Here is a 26631-nt window from a genome sequence, read left to right on the forward strand (position 1 = left end):
ATGAAATTCGCAAAGTCTGGTTTCTAGACATCTTAATGCACCCTCCACTGGGACATTGGTGAATAATACTTTTACATCAAAAGAACTACTTTCAGAAGAACAAGAGAGAATTCTAAAATATAATTTTAACTTCTCACAAACCTGTAAACCCTCGATTGCAAAGATTTTGGCTCCTATCGAAAAAGCTTTCAAGTTCAGTAAAGTTTCAGATTCACAGAAAGAAATGATTAGGCATCTTATCGCTCATAATGTGAAATTCAATAATAAACCTTTGAAACCAAATCTAACTGCGAGAGAAAGAGCTACAATGCGCGAAATTCATTCTAACCCGGATATTATCATTTCAAAGGCCGACAAAGGTGGCCAGATAGTCGTCATGGATAAGAACACTTACATCGATGGTGTCACTAAACTCTTAAACGAAGGACCATATAATCCGATCCCTAAAGATCCTTCACCTTCGGACTTATCCAAAATAAAAACTGCGATCAAATCTTCGCAAATCATTTCAAGCAACTTAAAACATTCGCTTATCCCATCTGTTGCGAATTGTGCCAGATTATATGCTCTTCCCAAAATTCATAAAAGTGGTATTCCTTTCCGCCCTATTGTATCAAATTTAGGTACTGCCTCGTATCCTTTAGCTAAATATTTAGTTTCTAGATTTTCCACTCTATTAGATAATAACATTTACACCATAAAAAATTCAATAGAGTTTGTAAAAAAGGTTAAAAACATTTCTCCTAGTAATTTACTCATGGTTTCTTTTGATGTAAAATCATTATTCACCAATGTCCCAGTGGAGGGTGCAGTAAGATGTCTAGAAACCAGACTTCGCGAATTTCATTTCTCTTGCATCGAAATTGATGAGCTAATTTCTCTCACTCAACTCTGTTTGAAACAAACACATTTTGTTTTCCAAAATAAATATTACAAGCAAACTGAGGGATTGGCCATGGGAAGTCCCCTCAGTCCCATCCTGGCTGATATCTACATGCATTATTATGAATCAAAATTGTTTGAAACTTTAAACTTCCCGGCATGGTTCCGCTACGTAGACGATACTTTTACCCTGTTTGAAGGTAATAAAGATGATTTAAATAAAGTTCTTTCAACAATGAATTCTATTGATCCTGCTATTCAGTTCACTTTTGAACTTGAGACTTGCAATTCTCTTCCGTTTCTCGACATTCTGGTCACACGTAACACATCCAACTTCAGTACTACAGTTTACCGTAAACCTTTATCGGTTTGCCTTCCACCACACTTTAAATCATGTCATCCGACTAAACAAAAGTTAGCTTCATTTTATTCCTATGTTTTCCGTGCTCTTCAAGTTTGCTCCTCCAAACTATCCCTTGATGAAGAACTAAATTATTTAAAAGCAATAGCTATTGGCAGGGGCTTTTCACCCAACATTATTAATCAAGCAGTTAAAAAATTCTCATCTCAACACAGTAAAAGGCACACTCTTGTTTTAGGAGATTATAAAAATTTTGTTGTCATTCCCTTCTTTCCATCACTTAGGTATGAAGTTGCACATATTTTGCAGAAATTTAACTTTCGGGTCGTTTATTCTCCCATCAATAAAATTCCGAGTTCCATACTCAAGGACCCCATTCCGGCTATGAATTCCTGGGGTATTTATAGGATTCCTTGCCAGTGTGATTTAATTTACATTGGCCAAACTAAGAGAGCCTTAAAATTTCGCGTCAAAGAACATGAGGCATATGTTAGAAAAAAGGAAACACAGAGGTCTTCTGTTGCTCAACATTGTTGGTCCGAAAATCCCACTTTCAATTTTTCTACTGCCAAAATTATTCAAAAAACATCTTTCATTGGAGAACTGGATTTTCTAGAGACATTTCACATTAAAAAAATATCTTTCTGTTCTAGTTAACGATCCTAATTCCAATCCAAATTTGCCATCGGCTTTTAGAGAAATTATGTTTTAGTTCTGGTTTCGCCAACAGATGGCGCCACTTGCTTATTCTTGTCCAGGCTTTCTTATCTTATCTAATCATTATTTCCTATCTTGTTCATTTGCGGTTTTGCAGCTGAAGATGATGGTTCGGTAAAACCATCGAAACTAGTCCTGTGAAAATTTTGTAGGTATAACGCTGATTTTTGTTGTTTGACTTCTGAATTAGTGATAATATTGTTTTGTGAAATTCAGTAATTTTATTTCATGTTTACATTATTCTTGATAATGAACTATATCAGTATCTCACGCTGCCAGCCATAAAATTTTGTACACATGTCATTCTGATAAATGTTGTATGTGTGTAAAAATGTCTACCTGCTGTATATTTACATCATGCATTTAATAAGCTTGTTTTTTGCCTAACTTTAAATGCATATATATCTAAAATTGTGTATATACCTCGTTCTACTCAGCATTGTGGGCATGTGTGATGGATATATTATTTATATTCAGCCATTGCAAGTTTTCAAATTTTATCCTTGATATACAGAACTGAACATTTTCTTAAGTATATATTGTGATTATGAGAGTTATTATTTTTTTTTGTGTGCTGTTAAAATGTATTTTATGATGTCTGTGTCTCTTTTATTTATAACAAATAGATTGATTTGATCAATAGCTTTATCAAAAATTTCATTATTTTCATTTGAAAAATTGAAGTTTCTCTAATGTAATTGCTGCAATGCACTTAATTCAATTACTAGCTTCTTAATGTTAACATCAATGAAATTTAGAATACAAATGAAAGTGAAGAGAAACACACCTGTGTAATATTAAAATTAGTCAAAAAAGCAACTTTGGGTTTGAGTTTCATTCAAAATCTATGCCACGGTAAGACTTTTTTTTTTTTTTTTTTTTTGCCTAATAATTTTAGAATGTCTTTGAATATCTGCAATGCAAATACTGCACAGAGATCAAAATCTGCATTATTTAAACTTTTATTGTTTAAGATTTCCTAAAAACAGTTATTTAATAATTAAAAAAAATTCTTCAGTATGTAAAATTTAATCTCTTTAAGTAATATCTTTACTCCAATGCCGTGGAAAAAATATACAAATTTTAGATCATGGTGTATTAATATGTTAATTACATCTTTGATAGGGAATACTAAATTATTTTTTGACCCAGTACAGCCGATAGAAATATTTTGAGAATTTTTCACTGAAATAGTACATGATCTTCTTACTATATAAATAATTAAAAAATAAGGTGTATACTCTGAATTACCTTTAAATTTGAATAAATAGTTGTAATGCGTACAATTCAGAATAGCGCATGTCTAGATGAAAGCAGGAATTAAAATCGAGAGCAAATAGCTGGTGTTTATGTGTGAAAAAAAAAAAAAGGTGAGATAGCTTAAAATTCCATGCTTTCCTTCTAATTACTAATAAGAAATCAACAATTTCTGACTACTATGGATTAATCATTTTTAAACTTTGCATATAACAAGACAGAATTCGTGTTTGGTACTTTTCCCGATTTTTGTAAATATCGCAAAGTGTAGCAGAATTGTAGCGCCATCTTGCGGTCAGTAGGAATATCACGCAGGCAACCGAAAACACAAAAGAATATTTTCACACTGGCAGGCCTTGAGTATAAGTTGGCCTTGGTATAGCTTAGAAGCTGACTGTCAAAAGCAGCATCCTGTTCACATGAAAAGTCATCGGAGAGGAGAAGGAGGAAGAAATACTGCGCATGCGTTTAGTAAGGAGCGAAGCGTCGTTTTCGTCTCGGCGCGAGGTCGCTGTAAACAAATACCAGGAAGTCAAATTAGGCATAAAATTATGGACTAGCGGCCGAAACTAATTTCCATTACTTCATTGTTGGATGAATTTCCTGTGCTTCTGTCAGGTCCGAAATGACACCATAGCTAAAAGATTTCATTTTATTGAATTAAGTACTTTTTTTTTGCAGTTGTATTTTACGTACCGATTTTGACCCCATTCTACACTGTCGCACAAAAATGAGTGACCACTATATTTTTAAAGTAATATTAGAAAAGCTTTGAAATAAAATAATAAAGAATATTTTTCTTTGAATACATATTTTCTTCCTTCTCTCTTTGTGCTTAATAAATTAGAAAAAAAAATTAAATAGTAAATTTAAAAAAATAGCATTTTACTCTGAAATAGATTTAAAAAAAGATACCACAAAATTAATTGGACATTTTCAAAATTTCCAATTAAATTCGTCTGAAATAAATAAAAAATGAAATTTTATGGAATTAGTCTGGATAAAGAAGCTAGGCAAAATGTAAGAATCGTTTGCTTTTTAAAAAATATTGGTTATTTTAATGTTTTCTTACAATGGCTCGGTCACGGAAGGAAACATCGTTAGAAACCAGCAGATTAGTTATTTATTTGCATCAAAAGAAAGAGAAATCTATTAGAAAAATTGCTTATTTAACTTAAATAATTCTACAGGTTTTGATATTATTGAGCGTTATAAAAAACAGAATCGTATTCAGAACAAAAGATCCGGAAGACCCTTTAAGTTATCTGACGAAATGAAACGCCTTATTCTAAGGAATATTAAAGAAAATCCAAGACTGAGCGTTCCTAAACTTGTTGTGCAACTTCGTGATTATATGGAACATACGTAAATCCAGAAACTGTAGGAAAAGTAATGCGAGATTTGGCATGCCTACCACCATCACTACTGACCAAGGCCGACAATTTCAATGTCACTTGTTCGCATCCCTCACCTCCCTTCTTGGCATTCGCCATATTCGCACAACACCATACCATCCATCTGGAAATGGGATGGTGGAACGCTTTCACCGATCTCTCAAACAATGTCTGAAGTGCCACAGTAGCACACACTGGACAGAAGCCTTACCCCTAGTCTTGCTTGGTCTTCGCACAGCATTCAAAGAAGACATTGGTAGCACTTGTGCTGAAATGTTATATGGTGCAACCCTCCGTCTGCCAGGTGAATTCTTTCACCCGGAATCTATTCCAGTAATCGACCCTCCAACATTCCTTCAACGTAAGACATCCAAGAAAGGAAACTGAGGGTTGACCAAGTACACATTTGGATGGATTTAGTTTTAATCCATGATCTTTAAGGCGAGTGAAAATCTGACGCAGATGTTGAAAATGCTCTTCCGCATCTGTAGATGCAACCAGGATATCATCAAAATATGGAATGCAGAAATCGAGGCCAGACAGTACTTGGTGTATGAAACGCTGAAATGTTTGGCCAGCATTGCGAAGGCCAAATGGCATATATAAGTACTCAAAGAGACCAAATGGTGTAGTCACTGCGGTCTTAGGCACATCTTCAGCATGCACTGGGATCTGATGATATGCTCTGGCAAGATCGAGGGTAGAAAATATGTTTGTTCCATGAAAAAGATGGGTACAGTCTTGGATATGTGGGACTGTGACGGCATTAAGTCGACGATAATCTCCACACGGCCGCCAGTCACCATTAGACTTTTTAACCATGTGAAGTGGACTGGCCCATGGACTTTTAGATGGGCGAATGGTTCCCTGTGCTAGCATGAATTCAAATTCTTTGCGAGCAGCTTTTAGCATCTCTGGAGAAAGACGACGAGGCTTGGAAAATACAGGTGGGCCATGTGTTTCAATGTGATGATACACTTCTGGCTGATGAGTATGCTGCCCTGATTTGGATGGGTTTAAAATGTCAGAGAATTCTGCTAATAACCGATGAAACCGTGTGCTGCCCGATACAACACTTATGTTGGTAGGTACGTTCGATAAGTGAGAAGCTTGGCCCTGTGATGTCAGCTGAGTTGTAGCATCAATTAAGCAATTATTCTTGACATCCACTAGAAGGTGGAAATGTGTCAAGAAGTCGACACCAATAATTGCTTGAGTTACATCTGCAATAATAAAAGGCCAGTTGAAAGTCCGGCGCAAGTTTAAATCAAGTGTCAATAGTTTGGTGCCGTAGGTTGCAATTTGGGTACCATTGGCTGCATACAGTACAAGTTTATTAAGTTGGTGAGCATTTGTTTTAGTTCTCGGGAGCACTGATATGTCAGCTCCAGTATCTACTAGAAAACATAACTGAGTTGAACGATCAGCCAGTACTATTCTGTCGATGTGGCGGACATTCTGTTGGCCAGCAGAAGACCGCCCATTTAGTTTCCCGCTTGTACAAAAGTGCATGGAGGGGCACACTTGCGAGCTTGAGAGCCAAACTTCATATGATAAAAACATATGCCACTTGTGGGTTCTTTGTACTGCGTTCGAGTATTAAGACGAGATGGACTCCTGCTTCGGGCACGAAATTTATTACGTGGGCCCTGATTTGATCGATTGTATCTCCGTGAAGCATGAAGACTTGTAGAGTGTTCAGATACTTTTTTGGTCAATTCAGCCACTTTTTGTTCGAGGGATGAACTGGAAGGTGCAGCATTAGCAGCACTGACATAAGCTGGAGTAACAAGTTCATTAATTTTGTCAGCCATTGCTGCTAAACGGGTTAGATCTTCATTGGAAGCAGCAAGAATTATTTGTATGTTATTTTTAGTCAGTTCTTCAGAATGCCTTGGATGCACGTGGCTTAGGGTCGTTGAAAATCCATTGTCAGTAGCGTGCTCAGTCAAAAGGTCACCACTTTTGGTGGTCGTGTGTGCTTAATGCATGATATAATTAAAGAAAATAAGATTAGACAATCTCCTATAACAAAAGAATATATTAAGTACTAAATTACAATTTAAATTACATTGCAGAGATCAACACAGAGCTCGGAACACAGTTCGTGCTAGCGTCGCGTACACTTGTCCGACGAGAAGTCTGAGTGAGTAAAGATGTCGCTTTGCTGCTCCGATTAAGAATTGGATTTTACACGTGGCGCCATCTCATGAATAAAAGTTGAAGTATCTGTCGGAACGCCACAGATATCATGGGCGAGTAGCAAGAAGAAAATTTTATGTCAGGTAAAAAAAAAGGAGCAAAACCTTCGACTCGCTTTCGCAAAACCGATGAAACAAATGACACCCGACTACTGGAAAAAAAAAGTGTTGTTTGTAAAAGCAAATCTTCTGCTCAGGTGAACGAATGCTTGTGTGGAGGAAACCCCAAAGACGAATTTCGAAAGCAAAACTTAGTACCAAGTGTTAGGGGACCTATTGTACACTGCTCAAAAAAAAAAAAAAAAAAAAAAAGGGACAGTGCTGTATCTCGCGTTCTACTGGGGCGATTCACGAAATTCAAATTGCCTTCTTCATGTCTCGAAAGCGCGACTGAGGATATATATTAGATTTATATATAGCACTATTTTAACATAGGTATTTTGACACAAAATCGGACTTTTTCTGAAATAACATACCAATTTTTTTACATATTTCGATTCTACGACTCAAATTATGCCAGAATACCAAGTTTTGTAAAAATCGTACGAGTAGTTTTTGAAATATTAGCTCTCAAAATTTTAGCTCCTCAATGTTAATTGAATTTGGCAAATATTTATTTATATCTCTTTTTTTATTAAACTTTTTTGATTTTTTCTCTCACATTTCGAAATTTAGGTTCATTCCAAATAAAATTTACCCATTTTTTGTGTTTTATTTTTAAAATTTCTATTTTTAAATAATTTTTATAAATTTTTCGAAAAAAATTTTGAATTATAACCTATAAAATTTTTACCATCATCTTATATATTTTTAAGCATATCTGCAAAAAATTAGACTTTTTTATTCAAAATTTTCTGAGATATACACAAATTTACATATTTTCGCGTTTTGAAATTTGGCATCTTTTTTTTGAGCGATAATAACGCCAAATGTGGTCTATGGATTTTTGTTACACTGTATTGCCACAGCTATTTTTAACCTTAAATTTCAAGTAAAATTTTACGGAGAATTAATTATATGACATTTTTTCCCTCAATGATGCGTAATAAATATTTATTAATACTATATGAAAAGCTATTTTTTAAATAAATTTTTTAATATTTTTTTAACTTCTCTCTCTCTCTCTCTCTCTCTTTTTTTTTTTTTTTTTTTTTTTTTAATAAGAGTAAATTTTTACCTTCGGCGTTTTTTCGTCTGCTACTTTACTTCGTTTAAATCGAATTGTCTAAAACTGAGAATTTTCATTTGATGTTTATTTCAATTTTATGACATTAACTGCACAATTTATTTCTAAACAAACTGATGCTTTTGAAGTGGCTGAAAGAGCGGCTGGTACTATCATCCATATTTTTAAAGCACAGTATATTTTTATAGAAACATAAGATTTAGAATAATCATTTTTATAAAAGTCAAATTATGATATAAATATACAACCCTCTAGAGACTAAATTAATGGAAGTTCAATGGTTATGTAGAAATGATCTGCAGCTACTTAATCGCTGGATAAGTCAGCAGATTCCGTGGACAAGTAAGAATAATTATATAAACGACACCCAACATTCTGAATTCAATTAACAACAAGGATACGATGTTTATTAAATGAATTCAAGAAGCTTTAAAACATAAAAAATCAACTCATTTTTTTATCCTAAAATGTATTTTTTTGCATAGCGTATTTTCATTATTCTAATTTAGAATGTAATTGTCAAGAACTGATTCCTAATCATCAGTAATATAATAAGTAATTATTACGGTTATTAATAAATCCTTCTTATAAAGTAATTGCAAATATTTCAAAAAACTTTCTGTCTGAATGTAAATATTTTTCTGTGCAAATATTTTAAATTTTATATTAATCAAGATTGCACACGATATTATTTATTTGCACTTCAATTCTTAACGTCAGTTCTAGTAGAAGTTACAAATCAATTATATTTAATTAAGGATTGGATTGGATTATTTAATTATGGCAAAGCACACGAGGGCTATCTGCCTAAAGGGAGGGATGCCTTCGTGGAGGACTTTCTAAGGAAAACTGGCTCGTATACACGTTACACATCGGGAAAACCATGAAAACGCCCATGCAACCAGCCCGTTTGCGGGATTCGAACCTCGGACCGAACTACCAGTGATCAGAGTCTTTACCGCTCGGCCGTTTGTGGGCCTTTATGAAATGGAAGGCGATAACTTTATTTAAAATGATTGTCACAAATACCAAAATGTTTCGAAAAGTTGGATACTTTAATATACTTTCAGAATGCTTAAAGAAAAAGAGAAGAAAAATAAATTTTTTCGTAAAATTTAGTATTTGTATTTTTTAAAACTTTTCAATGTTATGATATTTGATTCTTGCGATTTCAAAAATAAAATATTTGACTAAAATATGAATAACATTTTAAGAAACCAAATGTAGGATAAAATTGTGTAAAGCAATGGGCACAATGATAAAACTGTTTAAAGCAGTGTATGCAAGTCATCCTAAGTTAAAATGTCGGTTATACATCTCTCTTATTTATATATATCTTTTCTGAACGGAACATTGAAAGGCGTGTAAAACTGTGCTTTACTGTATTTTCTCTTTTAATATAGTATGCAGTTTTCAAACTCATCGTAGTCTGGGTTACAAAGTATTCTTTCGAAAGAAACGCATTTCAAATAAATAAAATCAAATTCTGGAAAATTGATATTAATAAATATATTTAAAACGCTCAGTTCGAAGGAATAAATAGAAAATTTTAAAACAATTATCTGAAGAGACAATGCAACACAAACAATTAAAATAAAAGTATAAAATTTTAAAAATTACCTAAAATAATAACTATGACGAAAAATATATATAAAGAAAACTATTTAAAAAAAACTAAACGCTGCACCTTTATTTACGCAGTTCGAATAGGTAAATAGAAATTTTTAAAACAGTTATTCAAAAAAAAAAAAAAAAAAACGTGCAACTTAAACAATTAAAATGAAATTCGAAAAAGAAAAAATTACTTAAAATAATAAGTTATAATTAAAAATATAATATAAAGAATATTATTTGGAAAAAAGGAACGATGGTGACTTTTTTCCCTCTCACGGGAAAGGAAACTAGGTTGCCATATATTAAGAAGTTGGCCAAGTGAAGTAGTCTTGGCAAAAACTGACAAAAAAGTGCCAATATAAATTTGTGAATTTCTCCGTAAATTTCACTCCAAATTTTACAAAATTTCATATTTAGGCGTAATTTGAGTCGCAGAATCGAAACATGTAAAAAAATTGGTATGTTATTTCAGAAAAAGTCCAATTTTGTGTCAAAATACCTATGTTAGAATAGTGCTATATATAAATCTAATATATATCCTAAGTCACGCTTTTGAGACATGAAAAACGCAATTTGAATTTTGTCGATTTTTTTTTTTTTTTTTTTTTTGAGCAGTGTACATTCTGGTGTTAGTAATATTGAGTTTATAGATGGTATTATGGATCGGTATAACTACATTGGCATCTCCAAGTGAAATTTGGCATCGCCAGCACAAAAACTTAACATACAAAATAGCAAAAAATTTTTAATTCTACTACCAGGAGAATGATCCAAAGCATACTGCGCACATATTAGACTCTGGCTGTTATATAAGTGTCCAGATGTAATTAAGGCACTACCTAATCGCCAGATTTTAATCCTACTGAGTATATTTGGTAGGAACTAGAATTCAAAATTCGAAAGCAGAGCATATCTTCGCGGCAGCAACTGAAAAAGTGATTCAAGAAGAGCGGCATAAAATACAAGTCCAAAAACAGCAAAGAAGGTTGTGGAGTTAATGCCCAAAAGATTAAATGAAGTGATCAAGTGTGAAGGTAATCCTATAAGATATTAAGAAGCAAAAACAATACAAGTTTTTGTTATTTCTGACTCTTGCTAAAAGTGTTCGATATTTTTGTGAGAATATTTTTCCTCATTAAGCTATTTTTTAATTTGATTTTCATCTTGACGAAAATGTGTTTACTATTAAAAAAATGTTGAATATATAATCAAAATAAAAGCATTTCTTTTTATGTTAATTTATTTAGTTTTTATTGTTCATTAAAAATACAAAAATTCAAAGTGTTCGATCATTTTTATGAGCCACTGTACCAACGTGATGTGTATACAATATACCATAGAATTCAGAATAAACCTTTAAAAAAATAATGTTTTTCACATGTATCCTTTTTAATGGCTCATTGCAGAATTTCGATATTCACCCACTGGTTATAGCGATCAGAAAATAATATTTCAAATGTAAATTTTTTTAGGAACTTATAAAATAACTTAGGAGGCTTTGGCAGATTTTTTTAAAAATCATTCAACATTTTCAGTTATCGTGTAGTTAATAATAGTAATGGATTTTTTAATCAATTGATTAATCATTGTTAATTTATCAAGTTAATCTGTAAGATTCCTTTCCTTTAATTTACAGCGAAAGTTGAGAACCCTTAAGAACAAGTAAGAATAATCGCTTTAATTCAGTAGACAGAGAACAGAACTCGAAAGGGTTAAAAACCCTTCATTATTCCAAATAAAGTTCACAGAAGACTCTTTTTTGAGTTTTACAATAAAGCCTTCATTCGGGCTTGAACTCAGGAAAGTAAGAAATAAATCTTAACTAAAAAGATATAGGCGAAGCTATCAAGATTCTAACAAAGTTGGCCCTTAATGCTAACAGCAAAACTATAAAGGTTCTTAAGTATGGCTGATCGTAAAAGTAGCTTTAGAGAGAGTATAGCCAAAAAGGCTAACGCGGGCTGCTCAGAATATCTAGCTCTCTAAAGAAGTCAGTAGAACTTAGCAGTCAAATACTTCTTCTCATTTCTCGTTTGCATTCAAACGCGATTCTGAAAATACGTTCTGGCCGGAAGTTGTAAACTGAAATTAAGGAAAGACAGGAAAGTAACTTTTAACTAAAAATTAACTGTTAGATAAATTAAGATAAACCTTACAAATAATTTCAATCATTTATCGTTTCCAGTCCCATAATTTTAAGGGCTGGATAGACTTACTCAGAATTCTAAAGTTTTAAATGTGTTAGCTTAAATGGACTAAATCAGTTTGCAGCATTCTAAAATGCTACTAATATTTTTAATAATGGCCTCTATTCAATCAATGGATTTTGAAAAAATGGCCTCTATTCTCTTGAGTAAGATATGCTTAGAAACTTTTAAATAACTCAGTAATTTTCCAAAGAGGCCTCCAATTATTGTTTACACATTAAATTTTAACTAAAATAGACTAGAGCTTGATATAAATGTTAACTAAAATAGACTAGAGCTTGATATACGAGAAAAATAAGAGCAACTTTAAAAGAAAGTGTCTGAAATTAAAATTGAATTTTCATCTAGCACACAAATGCAAACATACGTATATATAGTATAACGCAGAGGTTCTCAGCCTCTTTTGCCCCATGCACCCCTTTCACCATAGCTAGATGATCATTTCCCCTTTGAAAAACTCGAAAAATGCATACATGCCTATTTAAATTTAGATTATTTTTAATATGTTTTATGAATGAAACAAAAAATCATAAGAAGTGTTGATAAATGCCGAAACTTGAATAAAAGTAGTTCTTATATTCATATTTAAAACGAAATACTTAATATCTAAACCAAAGGCTGAGCGCATTCCCCTCTGAAACTACAAAATCCCCCTCGGCTGAGAATCTGTTCTATGGAGTTCAGCTGACATTTGACAGGCATGTGCTCCTTTTACATGTATGTTATTTTTATGGCAATCACGGACCATGCAGGACACCCTGTTTACATAACCGCAAGTTTGAAGTATTCCGAGTGCATTGTAAAATGAGTTAGTGAGAACATTTCCAAACATAACTCGAAAAGATATGTATAATTAATGCAGAGTACATTTGACCATTACATTAATTATGCACAAATATTAAATCCATGAACATAATGGAATGGATTTTTTCCTTAAACTCCATTTTAGTAGAGATTTTAAGATGTTACGATGAAAACAATGGTATACATTTTATAAAATCACAGAATCTTTCTCTTTATAACAAAACACGTGCCAGACAATTATCTGCAGAAAGGTATATGTGCAGTGTCGTAACTAGAAAACTTGGGCTCTTATGTAAAAAAATTTCTTAGTGTTCTTCCCAAAATTTACAGTGCTCAAAAAAAAAAAAAAAAAAAAAAAGGAAAAAGTCTTTTAAATTTTAACAGCCACCCAAAAGGGTTTGTTAAGATTTCTTACGCTCTCCCTGAGCAGTCTGCTGTCGCACTCCTTTCTGTTAGCCGTTCTTTCTTCTTTTTTTTTGTGTGTGTGTGTGTTTAGCTTTATTATTAAGTATTGACTTTTGGTTTGGTTTATTTAATTATGGCAAAGCACACTAGGGCTATCTGCCTAAGGGGAGGGATGCCTTCGTGGAGAACTTTCTAAGGGAAACTGACTCGTATACACGTTACACATGGGGGAAAACCACGAAAACGTCCATGCAGCCAGCCCGTTCGTGGGATTCGAACCTCGGACTGAACTACCAGTGTTTAGCGACTTTACCGCTCGGCCGCTGGTGGCCTATTAAGTGTTGTTTTCTTTGCACTTACCCCTATACAGTTCAGCTCAAAATCACAAAATTTTTAAAAGCTGAATAGCAACATATGTTTAGAACTCCCAATGCAATTTTAAGTTTTAGTAAACATTTTCATATTCGTTTCAGTCTTTATTTCTTTAAAAACTAGCCGCTCATGCAGCCATAATCCTAATATAGTTTCAAGATATCATAAAAAATTAAAAGTACATGATTTTATTTAATCCAGCAAATGTAATTTCATAAAAATAATGAACATTTCATAAAATAACTTCTAATTAAACATGCCATGATTTTAAAGTATGTTTATTTAAATCAATCATATTAAAAAATAGGAAAAAAGATATTCTCAAGAACTGTGCTTATTGCGTTTAAATTGCTTAGAAGTAACCTTCCCGATTAAATATGAAAGCTGAATAGCAACAAGTTGGCGAGTGGAAAATAAAAGAATTTTACTTCCGGCAGGGGCAATACATTGCTTTCATAGAGTAGAGTTTGTTAATTAAAATTAAACAACAAATAAATATCTTTTAATTAAAAATAAATATCTTAATAATATACCTCTTTTAATTAAAATAAATATTGTTGCGTGCGTACGGTTTCGTTGTGAAATGAATGCACAAGTCCGATGAAAAATGAACAAAAATTTATTATTATCACAACAAGAATGCTTAAATTTTCTCAAATTATCATGCAGTATTACAGTATCTCACAGTAGTTATCTTTTAAGGTATCCGACTACGTTCGAAGCATCTTTTTTGAAAAATCATTTAAAAGAGAATTTTTTTTTTAATATTTTGAAAAATCTTCAATAAAAACCACATAAAAATTTGTTTTTAAAAGTTTCCACTCCAAAATTTTTCAAAAAAATTTAAATTTTGGTTTAAAATTTTTAAAAAATTAGTTTTTTCAAAAAACCCTCATATTTAAAATTTTGATTTTATTGATTAGTTTGCTTTGTTTATACATTACTTTGACTCTTGCTGAGGGCCTGAATTAAGAGTGTTGCTGTATTCATATTATCAAGGGAAATATTACAAATTGAAACAGTGATATAGGAATTTTCAACAAATTTTTATGTTTGTTTAAGAGTTAAAAGTGGATAAATTTACTAAAAATCATTGCATTCAAAAACACCTAATTCAGGCTCTCAGGTATATTATGAAAAATAGCTATGCAAAATTTTATATGAATTGATCAACAACTGTTTCAGTTATCACTTTCTAAATGCTGAAATATGTGCAAAAACGTAGTTTCTCAGAAAATGCATTTAAAGTATAAATTTACTTACGCAAAGCATATTTCTTTATTTTACACACTTAAAACCCCCCCACATTTATATGTTACACCTTCTACTCTCTCAATTTTAGAAGAATTTGACTTTCTTATACCTCTCAGTTTTTTCCTGGCATGTTTTGCTATTGGTAATGAATGTCGTTTAGAGTCGACAATACGTTCATTATCAAGAGTTTTGAATCCCTCAATAGTAAAAGGGCCAGGAGTAATATTTAATGCTCGTAACATAGTCAAGATTCCTTGAAATCCTTCATTAAAATGCACAACAGCAATATATGCACCTAGAGTAAATGTCAGGAGCTCGACGAAAACATCTTTCGGCACAATTTGCCATAGACATCCATTGAAACATTCATTTGCATTTTTAGTTTTCCCATGAAGACATTTTTTCAGCAGCTTTTGATCACAAAGTTCAAAATACAAAGGCTTTATAGAGTTAATAATATTTTGTGGAAGGCCATTAGATTTTTCAGTATATTTTTTGCCTTCAGCTACAGAACATTGATATTTGCACCAGCTACGGGTGCCCTCCAGACACTGTCCATGCATTGTTTTATTTGCTCCCGAACAACTGTGATAAAAGGCTGCTACAACCGCAGTCTGCATTGCAAGCAAATTATTTGAATTGCTACGAATAGCAATTCCATAATAGTTTTGTAATTTATTTATAAATTTGTCGGTCAGTTTTCCTTTACCCCCTACCCCTTTATTATTAGCTTTGAATTTACGCAGACGTGTCCGAACTCTTTTTTGTATATGCCCAATACATTCATATTTTGTAACACTGTCTTTCCCATATACATCCTTGACAGCCGAATATCCTTGAGAATCACCATCACCATAAAATTCTGTATACTTCAACTGCCTCAAGCGTTCAAATATCCTATATGCACCGACTGCCTCCATACTCGATGATGAACCAGAGTGGTTTGAAGAACACATATGGTCTTCAGTTTTGTGCATTTTAAGTAATCGATTACAAATCCTACAGCTTTTAGACATTACTTCGACATCTAAAACTTTACCTGTATCAATTGATAAAACAGCGACACAGCCCTTCAAAGAAGAATGTCTTCGACGTTGCCAAGTGCCATCGCAAGAGATACCACAAACTGTTTCCGAATCATCATTTGCTTTCAATCTCTTGATTTCTGATGCAGCTTCATTCATCGAATCTTGAGCAACACCCGAGGCAATATGCAAAAGTTTTTTTCACAATTTCTATAACCTGCCTTTGACAAGCAGGGCATATTTAATGTTGCACATAGTTTTTTGCTAGCTGAATATCCTTTTCCTATTAGCCTCATAGCAAAAACAAACTGAATATTTGTGTTATTCATTTTATTTTGTTTTTTACTTGTTGCAAATGAATTACAAAAACTGCAGTTTTTACATTTGATAGAGATATTTGAAGTCAAACTGAAAGTGGAATCTTCCACTAGCTCTAAACCTGTGGATAAGCATAATGGGCAAGACAATGTTTTAAATACATCTGCAAGTATTTCGATGTCAATTATACGGTTTCCAAAGAAATTCGATTTATTAATCATATTTTCATCTTTAATTTCCTCTATAGATTTAATTTTCATTTCACTCGCTGTATTTATATTTTCAATAACAGTATTTGATACAGCAGTACGATGTCCATGGAATTTTCGGCAGTTTTCGGATAACCGGCTCTTGGCGACCTCGCTACGGCGGCCGGTGGTGGCGATTTCCGCCGAACCCGGCTACCCACCCCGACAACTTTCTGCTGACGTTTAGGTTACTGTAGAATCCGGAGTATCGGGAGGGATTTAGGGAAAACTTCTGTGTGCTCATATTGAAGGTCACGTGACCATTTTTCTTCGCTTCTGCTGCGTGGTTAGAAGTTGAGAAGTTTGTCTCCTACTTAATCGGAGCGTAGGTAAATAAATAATAGTGATTAAAACCGATAATTATAAATAAATAATAATGTTAAATGCGAATTAAAACCGATAATTATAAATAAATAATAATGGTAAATACGAATGCGAATTAAAACCGATAATTATAAATAAATAATAATGGTAAATACGAATTAAAACCGATAATTATAAATAAATAATAATGTTAAATGCGAATTAAAACCGATAATTATAAATAAATAATAATGTTAAATGCGAATTAAAACCGATAATTATAAATAAATAATAATGCATAAATGCGAATTAATGCGAATTAAAACCGATAATTATAAATAAATAATAATGGTAAATACGAATTAAAACCGATAATTATAAATAATAATGTTAAATGCGAATTAAAACTGATAATTATAAATAAATAATAATGTTAAATGGGAATTAAAACCGATAATTATAAATAAATAATAATGTAATTAATTATTATTTTTATATGTTTTTTTCCCTTTTGCTTTTCATTTCTTACATATATACGGATAATTAAATATAATAAGAAGATTAATTATTATTTTTATGTTTTTCCCTTTTGCTTTTCATTTTTTACATATATTGTTCGTAATTGGAGTTTCAATAAAAAAAATTTAAATTCCCTTTTGCTTTTCATTTTTATTTTTAGAATTAAAACGGATAATTAAATAAATGATAAATTATTAATGTAAATAATAAATTAATGTATGTAAATTCGGTGTCTCCTACTTGATCGGAGCGTACGCAAATAAAAAGGCGACCCACCCTTTAAGGAAATGTTCCTCTTTTTGCAATCGCAACTCGAAAATTATAAATCAGAGAAGTAACTAGGCAGGATTCTGATACTTAATTTGGAATGAACTTTGCAAGTCATTCCGTAGCGTTTAACTTTTTTCATATCTTGAATCTCTTACTATCATTAAATAAGGAAGAAATTGCAGGTTTAAATGTATAGTTCTCACAATGTAATAAACGACAGTACTTGCAACCTGTGCAGTCGCACGAAGAGGCATGGTTAGGGACAGAAAAAGTTTGGATTTAGAAGTACGATTGACATTACCAAATGGCAAAGTTAAAGGCAGATAGATTTTTTCTCTGTTATTTACACTAATAAGCGGGAGGGCAAGAACGCCTTTCTAATTGTTATTTGAAATTAAATTTTACAATTTACTTTACTTTTGCTTTTAATTTACATTCTACAGCATTCAGTACGTGAAACCGTCAATAATAATATAATAATGATAATAATAATGGTATCACACAACTAAAAGTATATACTACTTCGTAAATTTCGATAAATTAATTACTGAAAATATTAAGCATATCAATGGCAGCGTTGGACCTAATAGTTTTAAGTTGCATTTCAACATTTGAAAGAACGCGAATTACATTGCTATTTTCACCACACAAACGAATGGAATATTTCAGAAAAGAATTCTCCCCCGTTATTACAATATTTCAATAATTTTCGCAAATTAAAAAATTTATTTAATACGTTTTAATAATAAATGAAGCGATTTTCACTCATATAATCCCTTTGTACATTACTATCTTTCATTTCAGAACCACTGCATAACTTTTCTAAGACATAAATAGCTTCCGTTAATATATGTTCCCATACATTATATTTATTTTTTTTATATTTTTGTCTTTAATAAATTAATGATAGATAGATAAAAAAATTGATACTGCTTAATTTATAAGCAGCGTAAAAACTGGAAATCTGAGGTCATTAATTTCCGAGACATTAATAGTTTTTCAAGATGCAAATAAAGCAGATAACAATAATCATAAATATTAATGCTCCTAAAATATATCCGCATTTCCTAACTGATTTTTGCTTTTTGATCCACCACAAACCTATTTTCATTAAATGAAGTTTTGCGCATTTCTCTGCAAAGTACGCAAAACTTGTTTCATACAACTTTATTTTAACTAAACGTTATACTTGTTTAGGAAAGTATAAAACAAGTATTTATGTGTACTACTTTTAAAATCCATGTGACAGAGTGTGAGTTCTCATCTTGAAATATACGTTGTGTCGATGAGCTTAACTACAAATTATTAAACATTTCTGGCAAAATGCCAAAAATTAAAAACAAAATTTTTTAAACACGTCCTGCGCTCTATCTGCAGGATCTATCAATCAATCAATCGACACGACAATCGAAAATCAATCGACTTGAATGGAGCTCACCAACATGTAAAAAGCCGTTCTATTAATATGCAAGATATGAGAAAGAAGTTTGAAGACATTATGAAAGAAGCAGAGTTTTGAATATACAATTCTTGTATATTCACAAAAATACAAACATACAAATTTATATACAAATTTTATATACAAATTTTTGTGTATAAAATAAATGGGACATAGAAACTAAATTTGAAAAATAGAAGAAAATAAAAACAAGAAAATATTGATGAGTTATGTGAGGATAACAGGCTTGAAAATTCCGAAATGTTTTTTAAAGTAACAGTTTTTTATGCTGCTCTCGACATTTTAAATACTCAGTTAAAATACAGAATGACTGGAATAACAAAAATCGCAATGATGTTTTCATTTTTGGAACTTAAATTTCCGTATTTGTCATTGTTAACAAATACGGAAATTATTAATAACTAGCGGGCAAGCCCGCTTTTAATTGTTGACGTGTATAAGAGTTCCTATGTTAAATATCACCGTTATGCCATAGTTGGACCGAACTACCAGGGTTCAGCGGTTTTGCGTGGGTTCCCCCTGCTTTATTCCCGTGCGCATCCAGAAGATACTGCATACACGTCACACATGCGTAAAATCACGAAAACACCTAAGCAGGCAGCCCGCTCGCTGGGATTCGAACTTTGGACCGAACTACCTGTGTTCAGCGGATTTGCGCGGTCTGCGCCCGCTTTATTCACTTGTGCATCCAGAAGATACTGCATTCCCAATACACATGCGGAAAATCACTGAAACACATATAGAGTCAGCCTGTTGGCCGGGATTCAAAAGTTGGACCGAACTACCAGCGTTTAACGGTTTTGACCGGGTTACGCCTGCTTTATTCACGTATTCATCCAGAAGATACTCCGCACACAATACACATGCGTAAAATCACGAAAACACCCATGCAGCCAACCCGCTAGCCCGTATTCGTAAGTTGGACCGAATAACCAGCGTTCAACGGTTTTTCGCGGGATTCATCCGCTTTATTCACCTATGCATTCAGAAGATACTGCATACACGGTACACATACGTAAAATCACCCAAACACCCATGGACCCAGTCTGTTTTCCGGGATTCGAAAGTTGGACCGAACTACCAGCGTTAAACGGTCTTGCGCGAGCTGCACCCGCTTTATTCACGTATGCATCCAGAAGATACTGCAAACATCATACACATGCGGAAAATCAAGAAAACACGCATTCAGCCAGCCCGTTAGCCGGGATTTGAACGTTGGACAGAATTACCAGTGTTCAGCGGTATACGCGGGCTGTGCCCGCTTCATTCACATATGCATCCACAACATACTTCATAAACGTTACACATGCGGAAAATCACGAATATTTGTCATTGTTAACAAATATGGAAATTATTAATAATGTTTCAAAAATACAGAAAAAAATATAAAGAAGACTTTGCTAATGTACTGGAAGTACAACTTTTATTATTTATAAATACTTTCAGAACAGATATCCAAAATTTGAAATCCGTTAAGGATTTAGCTAAATTAGCAATGGTAAAATACTATGACATGACAAGCAGTTAATCGGGAGTGCAATTAACTTATATTGTATTTATCATTCATTATCTGTAACCAAAGCCACGAGCGAGAGGTCATTTTCAATAATAAAAACATATTTAAGAAACACTATGATACAAGATCGGTTGTTAAACCTATCACTATTGAGCGTTGAAGTTGACATGGCTGTGAAAATTGACGTCCAGGTATTGATAAATAATTTTGCGGAAATGAAGGTTAGGAGACGCAAATTTTAATAAAAAAGATTTTTGTCTTTATGATGAATTTCGGTCACCAGTGTTATAATTACACTTATTGAGGGGGGGGGAATTAGAGAAGAACAGCAGTACGGGCTGAGGGAAAATTAAAAAGAAACAGGAAAAATCTTTAGCATTCATGTTTTTTTATAAAAATGTATTCAAGTAGTTAAGTGTACCAAAAGGATTTTTAAAAGGACAGCAAAAATATTACATATTTTCTACTAAAATTGTATATTCAAATAGTTTTCTTTATGATAAATATGTTTTATATTTAACAAATGTACTTGTATATTATTGCATAAATTATGTTCGTAAGTTGAGTAAAATCACAGAGTACTATCTATTGATGTAATATTTTTTCTGTAAGTTTATCAATTATCTTGTCTGTCAATATCAATTATCTATCACTCACACGCACGCACACAAAAAGTCTTAAATTACAGAATTAAAATCATCTGACGTCAAATACCCAGACTAAAGCAAATTTGCATTTCACCAGTTAGCAAAGGGGAAATATTTTCCTTTTTATTCTTTCTTCATATTACATAACTTTCAAATGGTTCCCTGAGAACGTGCTTTTATTTTTTAACAATTAATCCAGATGTGATAAAAATCATGAAAACATTGGCTCCAGGAATCCTTGATTTTTTTTTTTTTTTTTTTTTACTTTTCACGTTTTTTTTTCTTTAGTTTAATTTTTATTTTTAAGCACATTAAATTTATTGGTTTAGGGACCCAGGAAATTATTTTGCATACGGGACCAAGAATTCTAGTTACACCACTGTCTATAATGTATATATGCGTAGCTAGTATATGTGTAATGAGATGAACTACCAGTGCTCACACACTTTACCGCCAGGCCGCTGCTGAACCCTTCATTAATTAATGACATAATCACACAAAGCCACGCATTTACACACAACTCGTGAACATAACAAGCAACCAGCGCATTAGCGGGATTCGAACTTCGGACAGAACTACCAGTGCTCACACACTTTACCGCCAGGCCTCTGCTGAAATCTTCATTAATTAATTACATAATCACACAAAGCCACGCATTTACACACAACTCGTGAACATAACAAGCAACCGGCGCATTAGCGGGATTCGAACTTCGGACAGAACTACCAGTGCTCACACACTTTACCGCCAGGCCGCTGCTGAAATCTTCATTAATTAATTACATAATCACACAAAGCCACGCATTTACACACAACTCGTGAACATAACAACCAACCCAATTATTCTACACTTATATAATAATTCTATAATTATTCACATTATTTAAGTGATATGATTCATTAGTGTAATTGTACTGGCTCGTATACACACGAGGAAAACCACGAAATTTCCAATGCAGCCAGGGCAATATGAAAGACAAAAAAATGTAACAAATAACCAACAATTAAAGGTTACCAATAATAGTGTACAACAGAGATGTATACCTCTCGCCAACTGAAAACAATTGTTAAATTCAATGGAAATGAATTTTCAAAATCAACAGACATGCGGTCTTTAAATTTTGTACATCCGAATTGTCTTCTCTCTTAAGCAGCAATATGACAAAACATTTAAAAGAAGAGCATATCTTTAGAATTTCCGATAGACAGTCTTGCGCCGAACAGTGTTGCCATTGCTCGCTTAGAAATCGTCGAGTTTCTTAATCAAAAACACATAAATGCTTTACAAAATGTTAAATAGTTAATAAAACAAATTACAAATTTGAGCTTTCAGATGCCCATATTCGGGTGGTGACGTACATATTCAAAATTTCATAGCTGTAGGTACCGTTGTTTTATCACAGTATCTGCAGAAATGTTATGTACGTTAAACATACGTATATTTATGCTGTTTCTTTATTATTAAATATCTTTAAATATAACACACAGCGATAATATTCGGTAGAAACAGTTCAACGCAAAATGCGAAAACGAAATTAATAGCCCTTCTGGGCTAACGCGCTTTGGGATAAAAACGCAAAAATAGAACATAACAGCTTTCATTGTCAGTGCTTTAAAAAAAAAAAAAAAAAAAAAATCGATAGGCCTTTTTTAATTTAATAAAATCGAAAAGTTGAGCAAGTTGCATATTTTTGAGAGGATAAATATGCCACGAAACCTTCAAAATCATTTTTTAGTTCATCACGCACGCATATCTGCACACAAAAATAACAATACCTATTATTCTTCTGCATCTCTGTTTAAAAATGTTTTAAAAAAACATATGTACCGAAAAACATTTATTTGTAAAGTAAAATATTTTTTTTTCCGAAAATATTTTAAATAAATTTAAAAAAGAAGATTTTTCGCGATCATATTTTGCCGCGGTTAAGCCCGTGCAGCTGTCTGTCTGTCAGGTACTGAAAAAAATCAGTACCTCGGTACTTACGTGAAAACGTGGTTTGGACTTTGCCAAAGCTAAGTTTACTTTTAATCTATTTTCATCCATTACATTTTTTAGTATTATTTTTCACTTGAAATTTGTTTTAATACTTTGTTTTCATAGATACATATCATTACTATTATTTTTATTTTCCTTTTTTTTTTTTTTTTTGTAACAGTATTTTCTAGTTTGAACTTTTCACTTCTCTATCTTCCTATAATGAACTAATATTGTTTAATTAAACTTATAATTACTTTTCATCTTTATTAAACTTTTTTATTTCTGATAATTTTGACTTTTGCATAATTGCCAAGTTTCTGAAATTTCTAACAATAAATTTCATTAAACTATTTCTGTCACTGTACTAACTTTTTTGAATATGGCTTCTTTGCATGAAAAACTGAAATATTTCTGTTTAATTACTGACATGCATTTAATTAATACAGAGGCAGCTGCACTCGAGTTTGCCACCGATGCTGGACTTCTTCCCAGAGAGGATGAGGCACCACCTTGCCCTAAGTGCCAGGCACCAATGAGAAGCAACAAGAGAAAGGAATCAAAGCTGGGATGGCGTTGGGTCTGCAGCCTGAGAAATCGCAACAACTGCTCTGGCATGATTAACCCCATTGAAAACACCTTTTTTGAAGGTACAAAAATCCCAATAAGGGAAGCTTTAGTCATAACTGTGTACTTTGTTCTAGATCACAGTTTTAGCTACATAAATCAGCAGCTAAAGCTATGGAGGGAAAAGCAAAAATTACCAGTAATTGCAAATGAGACTATTGTTGACTTTTTATCATATTGTCGTGAGGTATGCGAAATTTTTGCCTCTCATCATAGCAGAATGTTAGGTGGTAAAGGAAAATCTATATTAATTGATGAAACATTTTTGACCCGCCGCAAGTACAACCGCGGCAGGGTAACCAAAAATATGACCATCGTAGTTTTAGGCATCTACTGTCGAGAAGACAAAGAAGGATTATTTTTCAAGGTTAAAGGAAAAAGCAAAAGGCATTTGTGGCCTTACATTAAATGTCATGTTCACCCAGAAACCACCTTCATATACACTGACTCTGCTCCACAATATAAAAGGATAGAAAATTTATTTCCGGCAGCAACACATAAAACTACCAATCACAAGAAAGGTAAATATGTGTCTTTTTTTTTTAATGAGTGACATTTTGTTTTTCATCCTTAACATTCATTAATCCTTTATTTACAGGCGTATTCGTAGATCCCGATGATAAACAGAACACTATAAATGATCTTGAGGGTGAAAACAAACTTTTTAAGAGGTCTATAAAGAGCAAGAGAACAGATGATATTTGCACGCAGTACATGGCTGTACATTATTACAGGCGGTTCCGCTTGAAGCCCTTTACTTATGATGGAGAAAGACTTGCTCAGTTTCTACAGGACATTAAAGCTGTGTATCCAGGCCATGGAAAAGTTGGCCTTGAACTTAAAATGTTGGACGAACCAACATCAGAAAGCGAAGGAATTGAGGACCTGATGCCTCCAAAGAAATCAGCCCGACAAGATGATGATATACCATTCATTCAGGAAGATGATAATAAATGGGGTAAAACCAACAAATATAACTTTATTTTTGACATAATTTATTTATTTACATATATATACATACAAAAATTGCATTTAAATATTAAATTACATACCATTATAATCTATGTGTTTATTTTTCAGAGTAAGGGAACACAGACCAAGTTTTAAAACTGGAATAAATGATAAGAAAAGCATACAAGTAAATTGTTTACTATAATTTGTGTAAATGTTCAGATGGTCCACAAATTTTGATTTAATACCTTTTTGTTTTTCACTACATGAAATTGTTATTTTTTATTTCCTTTTAGAATTCAACCAAAAAACAGAGCCCAGAAAACAAAAGGATGGAAATGTTGCGAAAATGTTGCATATCTTTTACAGAAAGAGGTAAATGTGTATTTCAGTTATTCTCAACTTTTATTTTGACGTGAGAGCTATTCTTTATATATTTTGTTATTCCTTCATTAAAATAAACTTTCTTTCACAGCTGCAGATCCAAAATGTCATGAAATACTATGACAGAGGTAAGACAAAATTTTAACCATTCACAGCTTATGTTTCAAATTAGTGCTTCACTTTATTTTAATACTACTTCTTCAGTAAAAGCAACTGTAAAATTTATTTAGTTATTATTAGTATAAGTTTACTTACTTATTTTTCAGTAAAAAAAACTTTATTGCAAATTAGGTAATCCAAAAAAATAAATAAAAGAAAGAAGAAAATTAATTTTGACAGATAAATTGACAAACATAGAGGTGAGTTGATTAATTTAAAGGTTTCCAGCCTACTTCTTACCAGAAAACATTTTATTGTTAAGGATAATTTATCACCCCTTTCAGGTAAAGAATATTGCAGAAATGAGAAATGAATCATGGAAAGAAATGAATCTTCAGTCAGAAAATATACAGGTGAATTCATTACTTTTAATGTTTCCAGCCTGTTTATTTTAATTATGTATTTTCATACTACGTTTATTATTTTAATTTTACCGTTTATTTATTATTTTAAATATAAGGATTCAATCTTACATTATTAACTTCTTAAACTTGCCACCCTTTTGTGGTAATTGTGTATTTTTGTACTATGTTCAATTATTATTTTCTAGTTAAAAAGAGTATGTAGTTAACAAAAGATTAAAACTAAACAACAGAAAGAACACTTTTAGAAAAAATATTAAAACATTTAATAAAAGTGTTTATATATATGCTAACTTATGTTTTCATTATCGTAACCTTGTTTAGTTATCTTGTATTTTGAATATGCATAATATGGATATTTTGTTTAGGGACTTCAAAAATAACATTTTGCTACCACTTAGATGAGGGAAGAAGCAGATGGAGAAATCAACTCGGATGACAAACCCAGTGCCTGGGGGTATAGCCAGGTTTTTCTTTCAAGAAACACATCCGAGTTGAAACGACTGATGCGGGCCACACCTGAAAGCGAAGGAACTGAGCAACTGCTGCCACCGCAGGAAATCTCGACGATCATGAAATTTAAAATCTTGTTTACTTATCTTGTATTTTGAATATGCATAATATGGATATTTTGTTTAGGGACTTCAAAAATAACATTTTGCTGCCATTTAGACGAGGGAAGAAGCAGATGGAGAAATGAACTCGGATGACAAACCCAGTGCCTGGGGGTATAGCCAGGTTTTTCTTTCAAGAAACACATCCGAGTTGAAACGACTGATGCGGGCCACACCTGAAAGCGAAGGAACTGAGCAACTGCTGCCACCGCAGGAAATCTCGACGATCATGAAATTTAAAATCTTGTTTACTTATCTTGTATTTTGAATATGCATAATATGGATGTTTTGTTTAGGGACTTCAAAAATAACATTTTGCTGCCACTTAGACGAGGGAAGAAGCAGATGGAGAAATCAACTCGGATGACAAACCCAGTGCCTGGGGGTATAGCCAAGTTTTTCTTTCAAGAAACACATCCGAGTTGAAACGACTGATGCGGGCCACACCTGAAAGCGAAGGAACTGAGCAACTGCTGCCACCACAGGAAATCTCGACGATCATGAAATTTAAAATCTTGTTTATTTATCTTGTATTCTGAACATATACAACATGGATATTTTCTCTACAAAAAACTCTAAATAGTGAACTGCCAAGTAA

At 32.6% G+C, this 26631-nt stretch overlaps 2 protein-coding genes and 1 long non-coding RNA gene across 4 annotated transcripts; 2 read left to right on the forward strand and 1 right to left on the reverse strand.

The window, feature by feature from the left end:
• Positions 1-14001: 14001 nt before the first annotated feature.
• Positions 14002-15963, reverse strand: LOC146996853 (uncharacterized). Its single transcript, XM_085817916.1, has one exon. It carries the CDS (start codon positions 15836-15838, stop codon positions 14684-14686), a length of 1155 nt encoding a protein of 384 aa, XP_085674042.1. The 5' UTR covers positions 15839-15963; the 3' UTR covers positions 14002-14683.
• A 7403-nt stretch (positions 15964-23366) lies between these two features.
• On the forward strand, positions 23367-24557 carry LOC146996854 (uncharacterized). Its single transcript, XM_085819696.1, has 3 exons — positions 23367-24084; positions 24162-24408; positions 24503-24557. The coding sequence occupies exons 1-3, from the start codon at positions 23367-23369 to the stop codon at positions 24555-24557; spliced, it is 1020 nt and encodes a 339-aa protein (XP_085675822.1).
• On the forward strand, positions 24447-25393 carry LOC146996855 (uncharacterized). 2 transcript variants are annotated; one of them, XR_015041720.1, is made up of 4 exons: positions 24447-24701; positions 24811-24889; positions 24990-25026; positions 25190-25393. It is a non-coding gene; the product is annotated as an uncharacterized LOC146996855 (long non-coding RNA). The 2 variants fall into 2 exon arrangements; XR_015041721.1 differs by lacking the exon at positions 25190-25393 and having other exon boundaries at positions 24990-25037.
• Positions 25394-26631: the final 1238 nt, after the last annotated feature.

The sequence above is a fragment of the Stegodyphus dumicola genome, chromosome 6 (genome assembly GCF_044657685.1).
Source record: "Stegodyphus dumicola isolate Sdum_Otavi_A_Nest chromosome 6, ASM4465768v1".
Classification (NCBI taxonomy): domain Eukaryota; kingdom Metazoa; phylum Arthropoda; class Arachnida; order Araneae; family Eresidae; genus Stegodyphus; species Stegodyphus dumicola.

Coding starts and splice junctions, on each gene's coding strand:
- LOC146996853 (XM_085817916.1), bottom strand. CDS start 15,838: ATGAATGAAGCTGCATCAGAAATCAAGAGATTGAAAGCAAATGATGAT.
- LOC146996854 (XM_085819696.1), top strand. CDS start 23,367: ATGCATTTAATTAATACAGAGGCAGCTGCACTCGAGTTTGCCACCGAT. Junction 24,085..24,161: donor AACTACCAATCACAAGAAAG/GTAAATATGTGT, acceptor CTTTATTTACAG/GCGTATTCGTAGATCCCGAT. Junction 24,409..24,502: donor GTTGGCCTTGAACTTAAAAT/GTTGGACGAACC, acceptor CCATTCATTCAG/GAAGATGATAATAAATGGGG.